Below are 25,130 nucleotides of genomic sequence, written 5' to 3'. Positions count from 1 at the left end.
TTTTAAATCAGTTTCATTTTCAACCATTGCTTTCCAAATCTTGAAAGTATCAAAGACATCTGATTTATATTTCAGAAAGTAAACCCATACCTCCCGAGAATGATTGTTAATAAATGTCACGAAGTAATTCCTTCCGCCTGTGGATGAGACAGTCGTCGGTCCCCATACATCTGAATGGACTAGTTCAAGTCTCTCTTTTGGGGTATGGGTGTATGTTTGCAAACTAACCCTTTTTTGCTTCCCGAATATGCAATCCTCGCACATGTCAATCTCTACTGACCGTAGATCACTCAATTTTCCCTTTGAGTGCATCACCTTGAGTTCCTTCTTGTTCATGTGACCGATTCGTTGGTGCCAAATGTTGTTATCGTCATGTCCTGTAGCAACTGAAATAGAGATGTAGGTATTAGTGGTCACATAAAGTGTTCCACTTTTCTCACCTCGTGTAATCGTCAGTGCGCCCTTTGATATCTTCCATTTATCGCCAATGAATGTTGTAATGTATCCTTCATCTGCCAGTTGTCCAACTGAGATCAAGTTCTTTCTTATGTCTGGAATATATCTGACATCTTTTAGCTTCCATATTGACCCTTTCACCTTGATCTTCACAATTCCTTTGCCGGCTATGTCGCAAGGTCGATCATGGTCAAGGTATAACTTTCCGAAATCACCAGGTGTATACTCCTCTGGGCAATCACTACTGCAAGTGGCATGAAATGAGGCTCTAGAGTCTAAGACCCAAGACTCCTTGCTCTCCAAAGAGCATATCAACTTATCACCTTTTACTGAAGCGACATTTGCTTCTGTCTTTACCTCATATTCTTTCCTTGGAACTTTGCACTGATTTCTGTAATGCCCGGTCTTTCCACAGTTCCAGCACTCAATGTTCTTTGTGCCCTGAGAACCTTTGAGATTTCTGGATCTGGATCGCCTGGTCCTAGATCTACCGCGATTGTTTGATCGTCCATGCCTGCTTCCTTTCTATGAATCTTTTCCCTGGTTTTCCACGTTCAAGGCTGAACTTGAAGTGGAAGCATTGTTTGACTACATCTTGATCTCTTCCGTGAAAATCATGCTAATGACCTCGTCATACTCCAACTTTGATTTTCCTGCGGAGCTACTGATTGCAGTAACAATACCTTTCCAGCTCTTAGACAACTAAGTAAGAATCGGTAAGGCACGGATTTCACTGTTAAAAGTAATTTCAACTAAGGCGAGTTGATCTAACAGATCGTTGAAATTGTCCAGATGTTTGCTAAAACTTTCACCTGCGGGCATGTGCATGGTAAATAACTTTTTCATTAAGTGTACCTTATTGGCGGCTGATAGCTGCTCGTACATGTTGGAAAGCGCATCCATAAGTAATTTGGTGGTTGTCATGTGCTTGATGTTGAAGACAACAAACTTTGTCAACGTCATTTTGATAGCTCTGAGAGCTTTCCGGTCAAGCAACTCCCACTTGTCCTCCTTCATGGATTTTGGCTTTCCCTTCAATGGTAAGTGCAACTCCTTAAAAACAAGTAGTCCTCGATCTGCATCTTCTAGAAACCGAAATTGGTGCCATCAAACATCTTGATCTTAGAGCTCTTTTCGTTTGACATCTCGATTTGCCTATCTAGAGATGGAATAAGCTCAAACGGATAGCATGGTTGGATTCGGAATGGCCGAAAACCTTGGAAATGGTTCAACTTGTTCGAAAAATGGACCTGAAATGACTCCGAAAAGCTTGATCAAACTTTCTAGTCAAACTCTGTTAAATTTAACGGAATATACTCCCTTTTAACGGAATATGCTGATGCCGTGCCGTTATTGACGCGGTTACTGCTAACATCCTACTGACGTGGCAGAGGGCCCAGATGCTGATGTGGCAAGTGGGTCCTTGTTGCTGACATGGCACGGTGGGGCCTAGCTACTGACGTGGCAGCTGACTGAATGCCATGTGGCGTTGACACGACTGCTAACGAGGCGCTTACGGGACGCTGACGTCACAGATGCAACACACGCTATGAGCTGATCGGTGCGTGAGGGTGCTTGAGGGCGTGTCTGGTGACGTGTGATGACGTTGCAGACTTCTAGAGGCGCGTGTGGGCTCGCGGGACCTCCGTTCGAGCTCCGATTTGCACCGTTGGCTTTGTCTCGTCAAGAGGAACACATTTGTGTGCTCATAACTTGATTTTGAGATATTGGGCAGAGGCTCCTATTTGGCGATTTTGCTCCGTTCTGGTTGTTTTGCTTTGATCTGGCTCTGACACTTATTGTTGGTGAAAACTAAGGTGTAGTCCCAAGAGGGGGGGTGAATTGGGTTAAAAAATGTTTTTTTAATTCCTTTTAAGAATCCTTAACCTCTTTTACTTCTTTTAATGAATTCTTGACTCCTTGTTGATTTATCCAATACACAACAAATACTTAAGTCTTTATACAATTCACAACCACACAATTATTTAATCAATCAAGTAACCAATCAATCAACCAAACCAATCAACCACAATATGAGATTCAGCTTATATGCAAGTTTCAGCTTTTGCAGTCCTTTGTATGAGAATTTGATTCAAGCTCTTAAAGTAAAGATTGATAATGTAAGTTTGCTGATATAAAACCCTGTATTAATGGATTTGCTTTCTCAAAATGAAGTGCAATATAAACTCCAACACTCTTTCAAAAAGCTTAGACTTTAAATAAACTTTTAGTTAAAGAGTCTTTGGGTGTTAACCAGTCAACATACTTCCTTACGGTTTCCGCAAAGTATTGATCAACCAACGTACTCTTTTTTGGTTTCCGCAAGCCCAAAAACAATTTAAACTTCAATTTATTTAATTTCCAAATATTGTAGTATTTATGATTAAGAAATTAAAAACATCCACGCAGTTTATATGTATGCTGAAAATTAAAGAGAGTAAGGGAAAGAGAGTGAGACCGGGTTTTACGAGATTCGGCTTATCCCTAGCCTACGTCCTCGCCTTTGGCAAACCACCAAAGGATTCCACTAAATTAGTTCCTTTTTGGGCGGAACAACACCGTTACACACTCCTTTAATAGGCTAGAGCTCGCCTCTCCAAGTGATACCCCTCACTCGGTCACTCCTTCAATGGGCTAGAGCTGCACCTCTCTAAGCGATACCTTATGCTTGGTCAATGATCCAAACACCTTGAATCGTCCAAGAACTACAAAAAATATGATGTAAACGCTGCGTACAAGAACACTCTCAAACAGAGCAGATTAGTACAAAATTCAGCACTATATACTTCGAGAATTTAAATATTAAGATGAAATAGAATTGAAGGTCAAGTATAGAGATCACCAAGGGTTCTTTAGTGATTGAGAAAACTCAGTATTAGAACCATAGGCTTGTGATTCAGCAGCAATTCAGATGAATTCTCCCAGCAAGAATATGAGCAATAGAGAACTTTGAGAGAGATTGAGAGTTTGAATACAAGAATGCTGTGTGATTGCTTGGTAATTAATTTGTTGGGGGTTAAGGGAGTATTTATAGACTTATTTGGATTAGTTTCCTTGTTCCCCAAGTTACTTGGAGTGTCCACCAAGTTTTTATAACGTTCACATTTGAAAAACTAATTCTTAGAATTTTCCCGTTGAGGTGCAAAATTTAAAATCCTATACGGTCAGTATGCTGGACAGGCGGCTGAGGCCTTTCTGTTTGCCAAAAATTAAATTTCGTAAAATGTTAGTTGGCTGACTCAACTACGTTCAAAATGGTCAGTCGCCTAGACAGACTAGGTTGTTAGTTGGCTAACTAATTCTAGTTCAAACTGTCAGTCGGCTGAGTAGGTTTATTCATTCTTTGGTGTTTGTCAGTCGGCTGGCCAATCTTCGTGTGTTCTGGTCAGTCGGCTGACTAGTCCATTTTCTAAAACACTTTCATTTTTTATTTTTGAACCTTTTGTTGTTTGAAAGATTTAAATATAACTTTTCAAAATCATTTTCCAAGGTTTAAAAAAACTGGTCTCTAAGTCCATATTCAATCCTAATGAGCTTCAAAAATATTTCAAAAGATATTTAAAATATGAAGCACTTACATTAAGACTTTTAGGACTTTGGACATTCTTGGCGCTTGAGTCTTCATGCTGGTCTTTTGTGCTCTTCTTCTCTTTGCTTTTCTTTGACTCTCTTGCTTTGCTTTTCTTTGGCTCTCTTGTCTTCAAACTTTAAACTTTTAGCACATTCTCTTTAAACATCCACACTCATGATCTTCAAGCTTTAATAGATATAATCTTTGCATCCATGCTTTGACTCATCTTTGTGATCATTTTATTTTGTATTCTCATTCTTAAATCCTGAAATATCATTACTCAACCAAATATGTTAAGTTTCACTTGTTTGTTAGTATCAAAACAGGATGTTAAGCCTTATAAGGCCAACAATCTTTCCCTTTTTAATGATGACAAACAAGGAGAGAAAATTTGAATAAGCCTTAAAAAGACTCCCCCTTACAATAAGTATCTTCTTAACAATATTTGTAATTTCAAGATCAATATCAATACCAATTTCAATATCATACAATATCATGCTCATCACATCATCTTGACAATAAGATCATCATTCAAGTTCAAATACTTCTCCCCCTTTTTATACATATATCATGTTTACCATGTTCAATTTTTGCCCAAAACTTCTCTCCCCTTTGACATCAATCAAAAAGAGTAGGATAGAAAAAATAAATCATATTTTGAGCATATGAATATCAAACATGCATATCAAGTATATGATACCAATTGAGATTTTCATTAATTCTAATACCAATTGAATTTTTGAATTTGTGATACCAATTGAAACATTAAAGAATAATACTAATTGAAAATTTATGATACCAATTAAAAAATAATTCATGATACCAATTTAAAAATTAGGGAAAAATCATAATACAAGTAATGAGTCATAATACTCCCACTGAATTTAATACATTCAGATTTGATACCAATTATGCTTTAAAGTTTATCATCCCATGCTTCAAATATTGATTCATATCATGTATGTGCTCATGTATACTAATATCAAATATCAATATCATATCAATGTCATAACATGCTTATGGATATAATTTTTCTTGTAATGCTCAAATATTAACTGATATATTCATTGAAACCAATATACTTTATAGATACCAATGCTAATGTCACATTATGCGCTGCTCATGGATACTAAATTATTTAGATGTAAATTCTTCAATTTATCTATGTGATCCATCGTTAGCATGCATGGTCAAGAATTAATTTCATATTCATATCAAAGTTCATGTTTCTAAATCATGCTTAATAACTTTATGCTCAGATTTTCAAAATATAGTGAGCCATAAATCATCAATATTTTCATTATCTTTAGAGTTTTCAAGATACCAATTTCAAGATATACACATGTAGCATATTGCATATCATATAAGCATGGAATATATCATTATATTGTACTACACTTTTGCTTAGATTGTTCTTATGTTGCTCAAGTATTTCTTATTCTCAAATATATTTCATATTAAACTTGTTTAAAAAAATTTTCCTTTAGTCAGTCAGCTGAGCTTATGTCTAGTCGGCTGACCTATCCTTTTCTCCTTAAGGTTTTTGTTCAGTCAGTCGGCTAACCTATCCTTTCTTTCACAATTTTTCTGCCAAACTCTCTTCTTTATCAAAATACTCATGCAATAAGCTCAATTTGCTTCAGATTTTCTTTTCTTTTGATTTCATATAAACACCCTAACTTCATTTATCTTAATGCTTTCTAATTTAAGGCTTGTATGAATCATCCTATGATTTCGGCCAACAATGTTATTTTTGTTTTTATTTGTTTCAATAAGACAAACATTAATGAGCTTGAATGATTTTATCCTTACTCTCTATTTCAATTTTGTTCAATATCCTTGTATGATTTTTCATAGATTTGATATCAATTGAAGGATTTAGTCACAGTATTTCATCTTGGTACCCATACTTTCTTGGGTCCGGATGGTTTAACAAAAGATGTTTCTTTTACTTTCCATACTTATTTAGTTTTCACATCCTTTCTCTTTAATTGACATTCAAACTTTATATGTCCCTTTTTCTTACATAGGTAGCATGTGGTGTGAATGTAAGCATTTGAACAAGTGCTAGCATAATTTTTAGATTCTTTTGTAAAGTATCCCATGTAAAGACTCTTTTTCTTTGTATTTTCAATTCCATTGAATCCTATGCCTTCTTTATTTAAAGACATTCTTTGTGAACCAATCATTTTGTCAAAAATTTTTTTTCCTTTAGTGAAATTGTAAATGATTTTGGCTTGATCCTTAGTTTCTTTCTTAAGATCATAAATTTCCGAATTTTGTATACTTTCGCTAGTTTCTTTCTTAAGATCATAAATTTCTGAATTTTGTATACTTTCGCCATTTTCTTGATTTTGAGATATTTTTCGGGTTTAATTTTCTAATTCAGAAATATATAGATCTTTCTCATTTTCCATAGAGGATTGCGATCTTAAGTCTTCTAGTTTTTTCATCAACTTTTCATTCTTACTTTCTATCTCTTGATTTTCAAATCTTTTTCTTTTTCAGCAAGATTTTTAGACTCTAATTCATTCATCATAGCTTCATTTTTAGTTTCTATTTTCTTGATTTTCAAGTCTTTTCCTTTTTCAGCAAGTTTGAGGGATTCTAACTCTTTCATAACTCCTTTATTCTTGTTTTTCAGTGATGTCTATTGTTTAGTTACTTTGACTAACATCTTATGCACTTTGAATAAATCATTTTGTAACTCTTCATAAGATGACATGCTTTCATTATTGGATTCATTAGATGAATCACTACAAGAACTATTTAAGGATTTGGATGAGGAGCTTTCCTCATCATCCCAAGCCATATAGCAAGCAACCTCTTGGTCACTTGATTCATTATCGGAACTACTTGTACTCATATTGTCCCAAGTAGTTGCTTTCATTGCCTTTTTCTTTTTCTTTTTAGAATCTTTCTTAAGTAGTGGACATTCCAGTTTTATGTGTCCATCTTTCTTGCAATTATAACATGTGGGGATTTTATTCTTTGATTTCTTTGGATTGGTTTCTTTTTCATTTGATTCCGAGTTTTGGATTCTTCTTTTGAATTTGTTCTTTCTTCTAAGAATTTTTGCTAGCTTCTTGGATATATAGGCTAATTCATCCTCTTCATTTTCACTACTAGAGTTTTCTTTTGAAGCTTTGAAGGCTATAAATTCTTGGGCTTTAGTTTTTCCACTTCTTTCATTCATTGCCATTTCATATGTGAGGAGAGAACCTATAAGTTCATCTAAGGAGGTATTTTTCAAATTTCTTCCTTCGGTTATTGCAGAGGCTTTTGGTTCCCATATAAGTGGCAGCCCTCTAAGAATTTTTCTAATCATTTCATAAGTGGTATAGGTTTTTCCTAATGCATTTAGGGAGTTTATTATGTGGATGAACCTAGTGTACATGTTAGCGATTGATTCATCCGTTTTCATCTTAAAAGCTTCATACTCGCTAGTGCGCATATCGATTCGATTGTCCCTTACATCAATAGTACCTTCATAGGTAACTTCTAATTTATCCCAAATTTCTTTTGCTGATTGACATGCCATGATTCTATTGAATTCATTTATATCAAGGGCACAATACAATGCATTCATAGCACTTGAATTTACTTGTAACATCTTATGGTTATTGTCAGGCCATTCTTTTTCTTCTTTGGGTATTTCCTTGCCATCTATGATTTTAGTAAGAATTAAGTCACCATGTCTGACAACCTTCTAAGCTTTCCAATCCATGGTTTGTGGATATATTCTCATCCTTTGTTTTCAAAATGTATAATTTAAACCACAAAAGATGAGTGACCTAGTTGAGGATTGACCCTCTCCAAAGGGAGCTACGCCTATGTGAGCCATTAAGATCCTTATGTAGCTACTAGTTAGGATTTGTTACAACCCCTCTCTGATACCAATTGAAAACTAAGGTGCAGTCCCAAGGAGGGGGGGGGGTGAATTGGGTTAAAATTTTTTTTTTTTTAATTCTTTTTAAGAATCCTTAACCTCTTTGACTTCTTTAATGAATTCTTGACTTCTTATTGATTTATCCAATACACAACAAATACTTAAGTCTTTATACAATTCACAACCACACAATTATTTAATCAATCAAGTAACCAATCAATCAACCAAACCAATCAACCACAATATGAGATTCAGCTTATATGCAAGTTTCAGCTTTTGCAGCCCTTTGTATGAGAATTTGATTCAAGCTCTTAAAGTAAAGATTGATAACGTAAGTTTGCTGATATAAAGCCCTGTATTAATGGATTTGCTTTCTCAAAATGAAGTGCAATATAAAATCCAACACTCTTTCCAAAAGCTTAGACTTTAAATAAACGTTTAGTTAAAGAGTCTTTGGGTGTTAACCAATCAACATACTTCCTTACGGTTTCCGCAAAGTATTGATCAACCAACATACTCCCCTTCGATTTCCGCAAGCCCAAAAACAATTTAAACTTCAATTTATTTAATTTCCAAATATTGTAGTATTTATGATTAAGAAATTAAAAACATCCACGCAGTTTATATGTATGCTGAAAATTAAAGAGAGTAAGGGAAAGAGAGTAAGACCGGGTTTTTACGAGGTTTGGCTTGTCACCAGCCTACGTCCTTGCCTTTGGCAAACCGCCAAAGGATTTCACTAAATCAGTTCCTTTTCGGGCGGAACAACACCGTTACACACTCCTTTAGTAGGCTAGAGCTCGCCTCTCCAAGTGATACCCCTCACTCGGTCACTCCTTCAATAGGCTAGAGCTGCACCTCTCTAAGCGATACCTTATGCTTGGTCAACGATCCAAACACCTTGAATCGTCCAAGAACTACAAAAAATATGATGTAAACGCTGCGTACAAGAACACTCTCAAACAGAGCAGATTAGTACAAAATTCAGCACTATATACTTCGAGAATTTAAATATTAAGATGAAATAGAATTGAAGGTCAAGTATAGAGATCACCAAGGGTTCTTTAGTGATTGAGAAAACTCAGTATTAGAACCATAGGCTTGTGATTCAGCAGCAATTCAGATGAATTCTCCCAGCAAGAACATGAGCAATAGAGAACTTTGAGAGAGATTGAGAGTTTGAATACAAGAATGCTGTGTGATTGCTTGGTAATTAATTTGTTGGGGTTAAGGGAGTATTTATAGACTTATTAGGATTAGTTTCTTTATTCCCTAAGTTACTTGGAGTGTCCACCAAGTTTTTATAAAATTTAAAATTGCGTAGGGTCAGTCGGCTGGACAGGCGACTGGGTAGTTTATTTCTCAGAGTCAATTGGCTGGACAAGGGGCTGAGGCCTTTCTGTTTGCCAAAAATTAAATTTTGTAAAATGTTAGTCGGCTGACTCAACCACATTCAAAATGGTCAGTCGGCTGGATAGACCTGCTTGTCAGTCGATTGATTAATTCTAGTTCAAAGTTTTCTGAAAAACTTTCATTTTTTTTTTAAATTTTTGAACCTTTTGTTATTTGAAAGACTTAAATATAACTGTTCAAAATCATTTTCCAAGGTTTAAAAAAACTGGTCTCTAAGTCCATATTCAACCCTAATGAGCTTCAAAAATATTTCAAAAGATATTTAAAATATGAAGCACTTACATAAAGACTTTTAGGACTTTGGACATTCTTGGTGCTCGAGTCTTCATGCTTGTCTTTTGTGTTCTCTCTCTCTTTGCTTTTCTTTGACTCTCTTGCTTTGCTTTTCTTTGGCTCTCCTGTCTTCAAGCTTTAAGCTTTTAGTACATTCTCTTTAAACATCCACACTCTCATGATCTTCAAGCTTTAATAGATATCATCTTTGCATCCATCATTTGACTCATCTTTGTGATCATTTTACTTCGTATTCTCATTCTTAAATCTTGAAATATCATTACTCAACCAAATATGTTAAGTTTCACTTGTTTGCTAGCATGAAAACAGGATGTTAAGCCTTGTAAGGCCAACAATTGGGGATCTAGGAGCAACAATAATACCACAAGAAAAATTAAACAAGAAAAATAAACACCAAGATTTAACGTGGTTTGGTCCAAACTGACCTACGTCCATGGAGCACACCGAACTTCGCTAAAACTATGATAAAAATACAAGAGGAGGAGGCTCTTGCACTCCACCCAACTCAATTCACTTTTGTCAAACCTCTCTCTCTCTCTCTCTCTCTCTCTCTCTCTCTCTCACCTTCAAATCAATTACACTCACATTCACACATATAATTTACGCACATGCATCTCTATTTATGTAGATGGATGGGGATGGACATAAATGGAAGATGGTAATGAGGCATTTCAATGAGATGAGCTGGGATTAGCACCAACACTCCAGCACATCAAAGCTGGCTCTCCACAGCTCATCAAGGTTGTCTTTCTACAGCTCATCAAGGCTCTGTTTCCATTTCAGCTCAACAAGGGCTTGTCATAAATTCAGTTTAGCCAGGTCTGTTCTTGAGTCAACTTGCGGTCTAGCTGTGCAGCCAATAAAGGAATGTAAATTGCAGCGGAGGTTCAAGCTAAATCACCTGTAACTGGGAACCAAGAGGGAGACAAGAATGGGCTTAGTGCCTGTTAAATGGAAAGCACTTGGGAAATCCTTATGCCAAACCAATCTTTGGCAAGTGTTTCCTCTATCAGAAGTATAAGCATTGATTCGAGAAGTGCTTGTGGAGTGATGGCGGTGGCAAGTAGCAATGGAGGTGGCAGTGGTGGGACTATGGCTATCTTGTCCATTGCATCGTTTCGTGTTCGCCACAGCCAAGATTTCAAGTATTTAAGAGTTAAGAGTGGTTATTATTTTAAAATTTTAGTGACTTCTTAATGCAGGATTAATGTCCAACAACTTTACTTCTCAATTCCAATCTGAATAAACCTAATACTTAGTCTCCTTACAATGCTTGTATAATAAGAAAACTAATGAAGAAACATAAATACACTGCAGTTTCCTTAAAAATAATACCCTGGAATCTTGAATTAGAACTGAAATTCTTTCCATGCCAGCTGTATCACTTGTATAGTGTGTGTATGCAGGCACATGTGTGTGAAATGTGAATGCATGGCATCCTGCCATTTTGAAGAGGTGGCCCAACCAACTTCCCTTTTTTTTTTAAAAAAAAAATCCCCTTTATTGAATTAACTTTAATCATATTTGGATTTTCTTGTAGTCGCTTAATGCTTATTTTTGAAGAGCATAAAATTTGCAGCAATTCTTTCTAGTTCTAAAACAGTGATGCTTGACTTTATTACATGAAATGTTAAGGTAAATTTAGAAAAATGCTGGACTTGTGCATTTCTTTTTCTTTTTGGCTAGTATATGTGGTGAGGATTTAGAAATAAATTATATTTATGGTATGCTTGGCATTGGTTCCCCCTTACAAGCATTTCTTATTTTTATTTTCTTTATGTTGTCAGGCCATTTATTCTAGCATGTGTTCAAATACAAAGTGCAAATTTACTGTAGTTTGAAGTGTGTAGATTGGGTCATTTCTGATTGATAGAGGCTTTGCATTTCCCATCTTTGATCATTCCTCTATGTGGATATCAATGTACTTCTTAATGTTGACATGCAGGCAGTGGTAATGCCAGCTTTATGTTTTTTAAAAATTGCGTGGAAGAAGGCAACAAAAATGCAGGTAAGCAGATTTCAGCTCTTGTTTATATTCATGTCTTTTGTTTTTGGTTTTTTAAAATATTTACCTTTTATTGGTGGAGTTGGGTCATAAAATAGAGGAAGAAGATTCTGATCTTAGGTTTCCACCGTGTGTCTACATTCTTGCACAATTGAATAATCACTGCAATGGAGCCTGTTAAAAAAGTCACTGTTGCCTTTGTTGCAGCATTGGTCTTAAGAGAAAAATGTAAATGATACACGAATAGCTTCAACAAATAAGCCAAAATAATACTTGGGGTGCTTCTGTTAAGTTCAACAATGACTTTTTCTTGTCTTTTTTTTTTCTTCTCTTGATGGAAAGAGAAATTCATTAACAGAAAAGAGAAGAATTTACAAGAGGAGAGGATAAGAAATCCTCCTAAGAAAACCAAAATTTATTACCAATAACCCCCCACCCCAAATCCTTCTGGGGATCTGAAAATAACATTCCCTGAAAAGAAGCTCAAAAGGAACAACTATGAGCTTTCTCTAAACTGCAATAACTTATTGGCATCACACTTTTTCTTCCAATGAGGATCATTGTAAGGGATTTTAGATTTGTAGACTGTAGCTCAATCAAATTACCAGACTCATAGCCTCTACTTTGCACATCTAATGCCTGCCTTGGATGTAGCAGTTGCTTTTCAGGATCCCTCTCTGGAATTAAACCATAATTTTTGGTTACCACCTATACTTGGTCGTCGTGGCAACCTACAGACCTTGATGAGTAGGTAAGCAAGGCAATTGTAGCAAAACCTTGAGAGTGGCCCAGATGGAATGCCTCTCAGTGTAGATCTTGGTGGTGGTAGCAAATGCTGAAACGAAAACTTACTGTTAATGAAGCTAATAATGTAGAAATTCTCAATTCTCTATGGTAGCAATTAGAACTCTCATATTTAGTAATGAGTATGAACATTGAAAAAAATATTATCTAATGCACCATTTGAGGTAGTACAAGCTTCAATTCATCAATTAAATTTATTGTGGCATCACTGTACCACTAATATGGTAGGAATACTAATAAAATGAGGCATCATTGAACCCACTGTATAATAGGAATGCCAATACTATTATAACTTTATGTGTAATATAATGCCACACCTTAAGATACCAACATCTTTGGACGCCGAAATGGTGTCACCTTTTAAGGTAGGGTAGATTATTCATTTAGGCACTGTTACTTTTTTTAGTAATAGGAATACTTATACTACAATTTTGGCCATACATGTTCTCAATAAAAACAGAAGTGCCATTAGTAAAAATAAATGATGATTTTTCAGAACGTAAACCCAAAAATATTATATTAGGGTGTTTTCCATATCCTTAGATGACCTCTCTAATTTTAATCACCACCATATTGTGTAGCCTCTGTTATCAATGATATATGTGTTGTGAAATGATATGGGATTGCATAGCGGAATATAAACGCAGCAAACAATGAAGAACCAAAATATAATTCACACACGTAGTATATCCGAAAGCAACAAGAATCAACACAAAAATTTACGTGATTCGGCAAAGCCTACATCCACGGGAGCAATCCGGCAAAGGCTTCACTATGAAAAACAAAGTACACAATGCAATGGTATTACAATGATCTTCTTCTTTCACAATATGCCTAGAAAGACATATTTAACCCCATGGAGGGTTCCCTCTAAATACCCAACCGCTTAATGTTCGCTTTCAAAATTTGAATTCATCCTTGCAGCCCCGAGAGCAATCGTCGACGAAAAGGGTCAATTTGTCGACGATTACTAGTCCATTAGTCAACGAAAGAGGCCTTTTTGTCGACGACTTCTGAATGGCTGAATATTATCTGGTCTCAGTATCTCTAGTCGTCGACGAATGAGGCCTATTTGTTGACGACTTCTGAATGTCTGAATTTTATTTGCTCTCGGTATCTCCATTCGTCGACGAATGCTTGCTGCACAGCACCGATGACTTCACACATATGTTTTTCTTCCATTGTTTATGCACTCCACAAAGTATAAGAGCCACAAAAACATAATATGCTTTTCTTTGTCAAAGAGAATTTCCTCAAAAACAAATTTACCATGTTTTTCTCATGTCAAAGAAACAAATATTTTGCACCCTTTGTGTAGAAACTATTTCTCAAAAATTATGTAATATTTAAAAAATTCATCAAATCTGTAAAAAAATATTTCTAATTTTTTTATAAGCCCTGACTATTATAAAATAAACAATGGCTAGTGGGTTTTAGGTAAACTTCCCAAGCCACAAGTTTTCAAAATGCTTCAATACAATTAAGTTCTCTAAAAGAGAATTACAGACAACAAACACAATTTATTGTGGGTGTTCCGCATTGTTAAAGTATTGTGTAAATTTGAAGACCAAACTAAATTTGAAGCCAAGTACATTACAATGACCATAATACCCTTACTAATAAAACTCCCCCTTAAGCTGGAGTATAGATATCATATGCTCCTAACTTTTTACAATGGATTCAACATGAGCACCCCCAGGACTTTAGTGAATAAATCATCAAATTGGAACTCAGAGACTCAGAATTTACATTTGTTCTATATACAGGAACATGGCTATCAAATGGTCTTGCTGCATCCCCTACCACAAGAGGGGTGACAGCTAGTTCTGGTAGTGGTTGTAACTTGTAATCAACTTCTGCACAAAGTGACAATCAACTTTGATGTGTTTTATGCGCTCATGAGGCAATATGAATAGCAGTTTGATAATCACACATAAACTTCATAGACCAAGAACCAAGTTCTTCTAACATGTTCTTTAGCCAAACAAGGTCACACTAGTGTGGACGATGGCCCGATACTCTAACTTAGCACCTGACAGGGCTACCACAGTTTTTTCTTACTCTTCCAAGATACCAAAGCATCAATTACCATCAACAAAAACATAGTACCCTGTTGTGGATTTTTTGTTGAAAGGTGACCCAACTCATTCTCAATCTGTCCTTAAGTACGAGTGTGACCCCGATTCCAATAGGAGAGACATCTCCCTAGTGCACCGTTTAAGATATCTCAAGATAAAAATTACTTAATCCAATGACCTGTTCTTGAAGAATAAAAAAACTGGTTCGAAACGCTTCTTGGGGAAGATATGTCTTGTACAGTGATTGTGAAGTTGAACTTTCCAATGAGTCACAAATACATTTGGCACTAGTTTGACTTCAGGAAAATGAGTGTATGGACATGCTAGCCTTGTCTCATCTGAAAGGTTTAAAAACATAATTCCTCAGTGATGAAGCAGTCCTTGTATGAGACTTTTGTTCCAGTATCATGTAAATTGGATGATCTAATAATAGTGATGCATCTCTCATTGATTTATGATATATGTCTTTATATAAAGTGGCCATAATGCTTAATAATAATAATGCTAAATAACCAAGCATAACTAGTAACACTCATAAACCGAAGCAGTGGTACCATATTAGCTTGTTACAAATGGATATCATGAGCACCCCTGGTGTTTTAATGATAAATCAGTAAGTTGTAATTCAGACTTCATATGAGTGGTGGTGAACTTTTGAGCAAGTTTTTGTCAAACAAAGTGACAATCAACTTCAATGTGTTTTATCCACTTATGAAACATTGGGTTAGTGGCAATGTGAATAATCACACATCAACTTCATAGGCTGAGAATGTGAAAAACCATGTTCTTCCAACATGTTCTTTAGCCAAACAAGTGTACATGTAGTATGGCAGTGGCCCAACACTCTGCTTCTGGACTCAACTAGGCCACAACAGTTTGTTTCTTACTTTTCTAAGGTATCGAGTTACCACGAACGAAAACATAGTACCCCGTTGTAGAGGTAATCCAGCACAATCTGCATCTGTATATCCTACACATAAGTGTGACCTTGATCTTGATATAAGAGACCTCTAGCCATGGGATGATTATCTTTGGGTGATCGTTTTGTCAATAGATGCTCTTATTACACTTGTAGTCTATTCTAGGTGCACTTTTAAGGTAACTCAAAATATGAATGACGGAAACCCAGCAACTTGTTCTAGGAGAACCAAAAAACTAACAATACTAGTTGAAAAATATATCTAGTCGAGTGACTGCGGGATAGTTCTGATTTCCAACATGGTATCATCCTGGTTTGTTAACAAGTCCCTCCCATTTGGCACTAATTTGCTCGTAGGATCCATGCATGTTTGATCCCAAGAGCCCACCCTTATGTAAAAGGTCTAGAACGTATCGCTTTGTGACAAAAACAGCCCTCATATGAGATCTAGATACTCTATATCAAGCAGTATTTCAATTTCCTAAACCTTCGGTTTGAAATTTACTCATCACTAGCAATGGCAATATCATCCGCATACACGTTAACGATTAAAACACTAGTATGATGACAAAATACAGTGATCTATCACATATCGCTAAAGGCCAAACTAAAGTACAATGGCTCTAAATCGACCCAACCAAGCTTTGGTAGATTGTCACACTAACCTTACTCCCCTTGAGCAACAAACCTAGGTAATTTTCTTGTAAGATTACCACTTCACCTAAACCTTAAGATGTTTAGTTATGGGCCAACAATGTATATCAAGCCTCAACACTGTTGAGCTGTAATGGAAATGGAGCCTGATGAGAGCCAGCTTTGATGAGTTGAAGAGAGCCAGCTTTGATGAGCTGTAGAGAGCCAGCTTTGATGTGCTGTAGTGTCGGTGCTAATCACCAGCTTATCTCATTGAATCACCTCATTGAACCTCATTACCATCTTCCATTTATATCTATCCCTATCCATCTATATAAATGGAGATTTGTGCGTGTGAAAGATAATGTGAGTGTAATTGAATTGAAGGTGTGAGAGAGAGAGAGAGAGAGAGGTGTGAGAAAGAGTGAGTTGAGTTGAGTGGAGTGCAGTTGCCTCCTCTTCCTCTTGTATTTTCTCCCAGTTTTAGTGAAGTTCAGTGTGCTTCGTGGACGTAAGTCAGTTTGGACCGAACCGCGTTAAATCTTGGTGTTTATTTTGCTTGTTTATTTTTGCTTGTGGTGTGATTGTTGCTCCTAGATCCCTAACAAACACTCCCTTGCATGTGCAACTTGATTGCACGTGGGAGATAAACAAAAAATGAGTAACACCAATATTGGGAACATGATAATTTTTTAACAAACTTACATTAAACGTGGGCAACAAGACTAGAACCCAGGACCTCCTTGTAACCAGATTTGATACCGTGTTAGATTATCACTTTATCTAAAAGCTTTAGTTGTTAGATTGTGGGGGTGTATATCAAGCCTTAAAAGCTTCATGTAGACCTCCTCCTAAGGATCACCATGTAGGAAGAAATTCTTCGTATCTACTAATGCAAAGGCTAATGGGATCGTGGTGGCTAAGGAAATGATCAAGCGAACAGAGGGAAGTTTATGACCAAGGAGAATGGTGAAAATAATCAAAACAATACGTCAGAGTGTCTACCTTAGCAATGAGGTGGACCTTCAAACAAGCCATGGAACTATCTGGATTTTGACATTTAGAGTATACACTCAAAGACAATCAACAACAAACTTATTAGGATGAAGGCGTACCAACTCCCAAGTATCATTAAACCATAACGCACGCATCTCGTCAACCATTTTAATCCTCCACCCAGAATAGGATAGGGGTTTTATGAACATATTTAGGAAGAGCAATAGAAGATAAGAGTACTAATAGTATAGTAATATGAGGGTGACAAGAAATCATAGCAAAGGAAATTAGACATTGGATGTAGGATGCAGGTGCATTACCTTTCTGGACAGCAATAGAAAAATCAACATCTTGGGAAATAGATTATCAGGGACGAGGAAACCAAAGGCATTACAGTAGAAGCTGAAGGAAGCTCTTCTCTCTTGAGCCACTCTTGTGTGTGCACTTGCAAATTGGGATGATTGAGGCGGCAAGGACTCCATTAAATGAAATTGTCATCATTGAATACTCATTAAAAAAGTTGCAAAAATATCAAAGCCAACCTAGGACACAACCCCGCTAGGACCCCAAACATCAAAATACACTGACATAAAAAGGGCCCGTTTATTGACTTAGGAAGCAAATGGAATATGAGGACGATTTCCCAATTGAGAAGATTAGACACTAAACTCAGATTAAGGATTAGTTTTTTTAACTTGTCTCGTGAAAGATGGTAGAGGTGACAATGGATTTGGAGTGGTGTACCAGCAGCAGTGCAGCCAAGAGATATAGTAACTCAAAGTAGTAAAGTCCACCCGCCCCATATCCTTAACTAATCGTCTCCCTCATCTTCAAATCCTGAATGGCGACAAAATGAGGAAAGAACATTATTGAGCAGTTTGTGGATTTTATAATCTAACTAAAATAAGATTGGAAGGAAACTTAGGAACATGAAAGCATGAGCAAGAGAGACTAAACTAAGTGGACTCACTGTCCCTACTCCCTCGACAAGAGTAGCAGACCCATAAGCAAAGGTAACACGAGATATGCTTTCAGAATACTCTAGGGTGGAAAAGAAATTAGTTATACTTGGCAGCTGAATCTCTAACCTGAGGACTAATGGGAAAAATACTGGATGACAAGCATGCTATAGGGTTTCCTATTCAAGCAAAAGATGTAATGGGAAGAGAAGCTTACTGAGATGCTTAATGTAATATGCTGCTCCACACTTACCAAATAGTTTTCCTCTAGCATAGATACAAACGCTTTCTCCACTTGCTAAACTCGAGAGATTGGACTCCGTGGTGTCTGCATTGGCAATGCATGGTGGTTTACTATAAATATCCCAACGCGACTCAATTGTATGACCTCCTCATCCAAATTGACAGCAATAGGGAGGAAGGCTTATACCACATCCATTGCTTCAACCATGACTCTTTTACCATCTTGGGAACTTCTATGACTACTTGGTGAAAAACCAAAATCACCTTGTCTAGAAAAAGCAGTCTTTTTGGAGCTGGAGGTTGAAACTCGAGAACTAGGTGTTGAGGGATATGTGTTGGAGGATGCGAATATTTCTAAGGATGGCAACTGTAAAGTGATTGGAGCTTTGAACTTGGATTTCATACTTGCTATGACTAAAAGGACTTCATTGGCTACCTCTGCCTTTGCATCTCACAGACATTTATATTGTGAACTCTTGTCTCGTTGTTGTAATTGGAAGTACTCTAATATCGTACACACATGTAATGTCACGAGTTTATAAGAGCTTGAAATAATCATAAATATCCTTGCATACATCCAAAAGCATGCACAATTCTACACTTCGGGGGTTTCATTTAGTTCCATAAGAGGGTGGCAAACAATGCATCTTCCTAAATCCATATTCCTTTCTTTTGTTGTTATTGGGCCTAGATTGAAAGATTTATATTTTATCTAATCCTGTCAAATAGATCTTGACAGACTTTGAGTAGCGCGCTCATGATTCTTCCTATCCAACTGCTTGGTCGTTATCCACAATAGTGATGAAGGGGACATACTTCTGGGATTCATGGACTCCACCGAACACTCACAAACTAGGAACAAGGTGAACAATCGTAACAACCACAAAGAAAGTGTGCAACTGAAACTACCACGAACAAGGTAAGGAATTGAAACAACCTTGAACAAGTCACTCACAATCTAGCATAACACTGCCACAACCCCAAGGAAACTAGTATACAACCATAATGGTACCAAACAACCCTTAATAAAGTGTCATGAGTGAACAACCCGGAAAAGTAGGATCTTTAAACAAGAGACGTGACCCACACCTTGATATTATGGAGTATGGAGGGAACTAAGGGATTCCAAGGGGAAGATCCTTCTATGACGGAAGATTTGCATGGGATTATCAAGTTAAGGTTTGATTTGGTGGGGGCTATGACACTTAGGGTTTAGGTCAAAATGCTCTACTACCATGTTAAGGTGTTGTGTAAATTGGAAGACCTATTCACAATGATAGGACTGTCCCTCTATTGTATATGCCAAGTACATAATAATGACCATAATAACTATACTAACTCATGCCTACTAAAAACAGTCGTAATGCTAATTAACTAAAGCTAACCTACCAAGTACATAATAATGACCATAATACCTTTACTAACTCATGTTTACTAAAACAGCCGTAATGCTAAATAACTTAAGTTAACCGGTAACAACTTCTATACCCAAGAAGTGTTTTAACACCTTTAAATCTTTTGTCTTAAATTGAGTTTATACGAAATGCTTAAACCTCTAGATGCCTTGATCATCATCGCCAATAATCACAAAATTATCCACTTATATGAGGATCATAATCCTAAAAGAACCAAGTGATCTATTGCATAGTGTTGAAGACCAAACTCAACTACCATGGCACTGAACTATCCAAACCATACTTTGTGAAAGTACTTTAGTCCATACAAGGGTTTCTTAAGCCAACACAAATCCTGACTCTCCCTAACCAAGAAGTCATCATCATGTAGCATGCATCTTGTCATCCACTGCAATGCTCCACAGCTCCACCTAGAATGGAATAAGGCTTCAAAAATAGATTTAGAAATAGCAACAGAAAACAAGAGTATTATCAAAATAGCACTGCAAAGTTTTGATTTTGAAATCATAGAGAATGAAATTAGAGATAGGATCAAATAGACAAGGAAATCAATGGCATAGCATAGAAGTTGGAGGAGGATCTCCTCCCTTGAGTTGCTGTTGTGTATGTTTCTGCAAATTTGGAATATTAAGGCAATGATAGGAGTCAAATTAAATAAAGATGTTGGTGGACGATTGGGCAGTGATAATAAGCAAGAACATCTATGAGGTTGGGCAGAGGAAGGGACTCATTGAAATTAGAAGGATGCAAGGAATCAAAATAGTATGCGTGGACTCATAGAAGGTGACATTTGGCGGAAATAATAAAAGCAATGTAAGGTCGGATTATAGTGGCGACATCCCTTTTGAGCACACAAGTAGTCTAGAAAAATACAATTTATAGGATGGGGATCCAACTTATCTTCCCCTGTGATAATCTGTTGGACAAAGGACATACCTGAATATACAAGGAGGTAAAGAGGATATAGGAGCATTCTGGAAGAGAGCAGAATTGAGAATTTTACCACCAAGAATAGAGGATGGAATCTTGATGATAACAGTGATGTTAGATTCCCAATTCACCTAAAAGTTTTGAGTTGTTAGGTTGTGAGCCAACAATGTATATTAAGCTGTAACACTCTCCACATGTGCAGCCCAACAGCATGTGGAGAGATACACACACAATAAGTGACTTTTTACAGGAATGCAATAATTTTTTTAAACACTACACAATACACGCAGGCAACAAGATTAGGACCCAAGACTTGCTAGTAACTAGCTTTGATACCATGTTAGATTTCCTCTTTACCAAAATGCTTAAGTTTTTAGGTTGTGGGCCAACAATGTATATCAAGATTTAACAAGTGAGCAAGCCATCACTCTAAAAAAGAATAGGCTACAAGTGTCTCCAAGAAATGTTTATTTTTTCCCTTTGCGACTCCATTTTGTTGTGGAGTGTGGGCACAAGATTGGATCATGAATCATACTAGGCTTAGTCAAATAGGTAGTAAATTGGATATTAAAGTACTCCTTATCATTATAATTGTGAATTATCTGAATAGGCAAACCAAATTGAGTCTTTATTTGAGAACAAAAGGCACAAGATATGAAATAACTCAGTACGATCCTTTAGTAAATAAAGCCAAGTCATCCATGAATAGTCATCTACTAAAGTTACAAAATGTCAAAATCCTAACAACCAAAACCCCAAGCAAATTGACTAACACATAACAGCTTACTGCCCATTGATGGCGTGGGAAGTAAATGGAACACAATGATGCTTTTGTAACATCTCAAGACTAGACCCAGAGCTCAAAGTAGGAACTAGTTTTTTAACTTGTCTAATGAAGGATAACCAAGGTGAAAATGGATCTAGATGGTGTACTAGGAGGAACACAAGTAGGTGATAGCAACTCAAAGTAGTGAAGTCCGCTAGCCTCATACCATTTGGCCATTGTCTTTCTCATCTTCAAATCCTACATGACAATGGAATGTGGAAAAAATGTTAATGAACAATTTATGGATTTTGTAATCTTGCTAAGTAAGATAAAATTAAAGGGAAACTTAGGGATTTACTAAACATAAGAGAGGCAAAAGAAGTAGGATTACTAACTCTATTCCCTTAACAATAGTAGTGGACCCATCAACAAGGGTTACATGAGATAGGCTTTCAGGAAGATGGAAAGAAACTGGTTATACTTGTCATATGGTCGGTAGCTGCTGAATCTATAACCCAAGGACTAGCGGGAGAAATACTAGCTGTAGGGTTAACTATCTGATCAAGAGATACAATGGGAAAAGAAACTCTCTTGGATGCTTGACATTGCTAGAACTTTGGATACTCTTCCTCTAACATGGATACAGTGTGCTGCTCTCATGTGCTGAAAACTTGAAGATATGTGATGGCTGCATTGGCGATGCATGGCAGTCTAGTCTAGCATCAAGATCCCAACACTACTAAATCATATAACCTCCTCAATCATAATGAGTGCACTTGTGAGGTTGGCCTCAACCGCATTTATCCCTTCGACCACCACAACTCAAACCACCATCAAATGTTTGCTAGTACTTGGAAAACTAGAATCACCTGCAAAAGCAATTTTCTCAGGGCTAGGTATTGAAAGACCAGGGGCTGAGGAATGTGTGCTGGAGGAAGCACGATGAACGTGAGAATGAACATCAGAATAGGATGGTAAGTCTGCTCTGCCAAGGATTTGGGACTGAATTACCTTCAACTCAGGTATCAAACCCACATGGACCCAAAGCTGTTCCCTCTGTTTTTTGTTGTCATGAGCATACGTTGTTAAGGGTTGCAGGTTGTTAAGTTCTTCATGGATGTGCTTCATCTCTGCAAAGTACTTTTTTATACTCGTCTTAAGGCTGCATACTGTAGACTCATCATGGTCCGCCCAATTCCTAGACCCCACATACGCAGGAGCTTTATGCACTGGGCTGTTATTTTTTTTCTGGTTGTGACTGAAAGTACTCTAGAGGTAGATCATATCTTCTTGTTGTAACTGAAACTACTTTAGGGGTAGATCATATATATGTGTAAAATTAGTGGAATATAAGATCTTGATGTAATCCTAGATCTCCTTGCATGCATCCAAATGCATGTGCATACGTGCAATCTGGGGTTCCATCGTGTTCTACAATGGGAAGACTATCAAAACATTTCCTTGAATGCACACTTTTTTTTCTTCAGTCATCACTGGGCCTGGGCCTGAATTGGAACTAGTGTTCAGATTTACCTAAGCCTATTGAACGCATCTTGACAGCCTTAGACTATTACATATAATTCTTTCCATCCAACTTCTGAGTTGTGATCTGCTGGAGTGAAGAAAGAAACATTTTGTGGCACGGACTCCATCCCAATACTTGCAAATGACCAACAAGGATCAAGGTCAATGACTGGAACAACCACAAAGAAAGTGAACGACTAGAATAACCATGAACAAGGTGGACAACTAAAACAACTACAAACAAGTAAAATACAAACTAGCATAACATTATCATAGCCAATAACCCTAAAAAAATTGTCATACAACTCTAATGGTACCAAACAACATTAACAAAATACTGCTGACAAGATCTTTGAACAAGCAACATGACCCACAACTTGATATCATGGATTATAGAGAGGCATGTTGGAAGCAACTGGTGCAAAAGAGTGCTCAACCAAGTCTCACATGCCAACGTGTGGCCTCAGAGTTGTTGGCATTTGACTGGTGCATGGGGCATGGTTAATCCTCTGGTGCGTGGGGCATGGTTAATCCTCTGACGAGATCTTTGAACAAGCAACATGACCCACAACTTGATATTATGGATTATAGAGAGGCATGTTGGAAGCAACTGGTGCAAAAGAGTGCTCAACCAAGTCTCACACGCCAACGTGTGGTCTCAGAGTCGTGGCACTGGTGCATGGGGCATGGTTATTCCTCTGATAATGAAATTTGAGGGAGTTACAGTTGACAGTGTCTGTAACTACTTGCATGTTGGCTTTGCAAAACCCCGACTGATTCTTGAGGTTCTGAAATGGTCGTGACACCCAAGAGTTTTCTCAGTGACTGCTTTTTTTTTTTTATGGCGACTCCTGTGGTGGCTTTTTGTCATTGGTGGTATAGACAACCCTCCTTTAATGGCAGATTTGCATAAAATTGTGCGGTTCAGGTTTTTGTTTTATCAAGAGGGTAAAGGGGTCCTGGCTATGGCACTTGGGGATCATGCTCTGATATCATATCGAAATATTTGGTAAATTGAAAGACCTAATCACGATGATGGGTCTCTCTATATTTATAATATATGCCAAATACATATAACAACCATAAATACTCTTACTAACTCACGCTTACTAACACAGCAGTAGCGCTAAATAATGTCTAACAAGCATTAAAAAGAAAATCTTTGTGCATGGATAGTCTAATAATTTTCTATTCTTTTTTATAGTAAAATATGAATTTCATGAATAGAATAAGAGTATACAGCTAGGAGAATAAGGCATCTCCTTAACATGGTCTGGAAAATCGAGATAAAAAACACAAGCAACCAACCCAAAAACTAAAAAACAAGAGAGAAAAACCAATACTAACACACTCCAGCACATAACGCCAATCGTGCTGAATATCAGAAAAGCTCACCCCCTTAAAATTTCCCTGCCCCACACACCACCACCAACAACAACAAAATCAAGCCTTAAGTCTTACTAGGTGGCGTCGGCTACATGAATCCTTTTTTGTCAATTTATGCGTTCATGAACCATTTCTTTTGACAGATTCAGGGATATTAAATCCTTACTCATTATCTCTTTCAAAGTTATTTTTGGTCTACCTCTACCCCTTCTACTGCCCCCCACAATAACTAACTCACTCTTCCTCACTGACGCATTATGTGGCCTACATTGCAAGTGTCCATACTATCTGAGTCGTCCCTCCCTTGTCTTATTTTCTATAAGAGTTACATTCAACTTACCACGAATATGATCATTCCTTAATTTATCTTTCAGTGTTATACCATTCATCCATCTAAACATTCTCTTCTCAACAATTTTTATTTTTTGGATATTCTGTTTCTTTGTTGTCCAACATTCTAATCCAAAGAGAAGCCAAATAATGTATCTTTTCCAAACCAGAAAATGAGGCTTCTTCCTTAGAAAAATACGCACATCACGCTCCATCCACAAGCCCCAATAGATTGCAAAAAAAAAAAACACGTTTCCAGAGTGCTGCCCTTTCCTTTTTCCTGCCAAAATCAGCAAAATAAACAGCCAGAAAAAGCCCTCCACTGCCCTTAGAACTCACCCAACATTCACCGAAAATACCAAATAGCTTATTGCATACCCTCCAAGAATAATCACAATGAATGAACAAATGCCATGCATATTCTTAATAATTAAAACAAAGAGCGCAGATATCCGGAGATACAGCCTTCAAAGGTCTCCTTACCTGCAGCAAAGTTTTTGGTATTAATTCTATCAAGCT

The 25,130-nt window shown here is 37.0% G+C and overlaps 1 protein-coding gene across 3 annotated transcripts in view; it reads left to right on the top strand.

Annotated features, from left to right (window-relative positions):
• LOC131143496 (amino acid transporter AVT1A) overlaps nt 1–25,130 on the top strand; it is an 81,606-nt gene that overhangs the window by 47,130 nt on the left and 9,346 nt on the right. For all 3 annotated transcript variants that reach the window (XM_058091845.1, XM_058091847.1, XM_058091846.1), the window contains one exon: nt 11,569–11,631. In XM_058091845.1, coding sequence (XP_057947828.1) covers nt 11,569–11,631 — 63 coding nt within the window. The remainder of the gene's footprint in view (nt 1–11,568; nt 11,632–25,130) is intronic.

Source organism: Malania oleifera, chromosome 11 (genome assembly GCF_029873635.1).
Source record: "Malania oleifera isolate guangnan ecotype guangnan chromosome 11, ASM2987363v1, whole genome shotgun sequence".
NCBI lineage: Eukaryota > Viridiplantae > Streptophyta > Magnoliopsida > Santalales > Ximeniaceae > Malania > Malania oleifera.
Note: the sequence above shows the minus strand (reverse complement) of the source record. Positions and strands in the feature narration are given on the sequence as shown.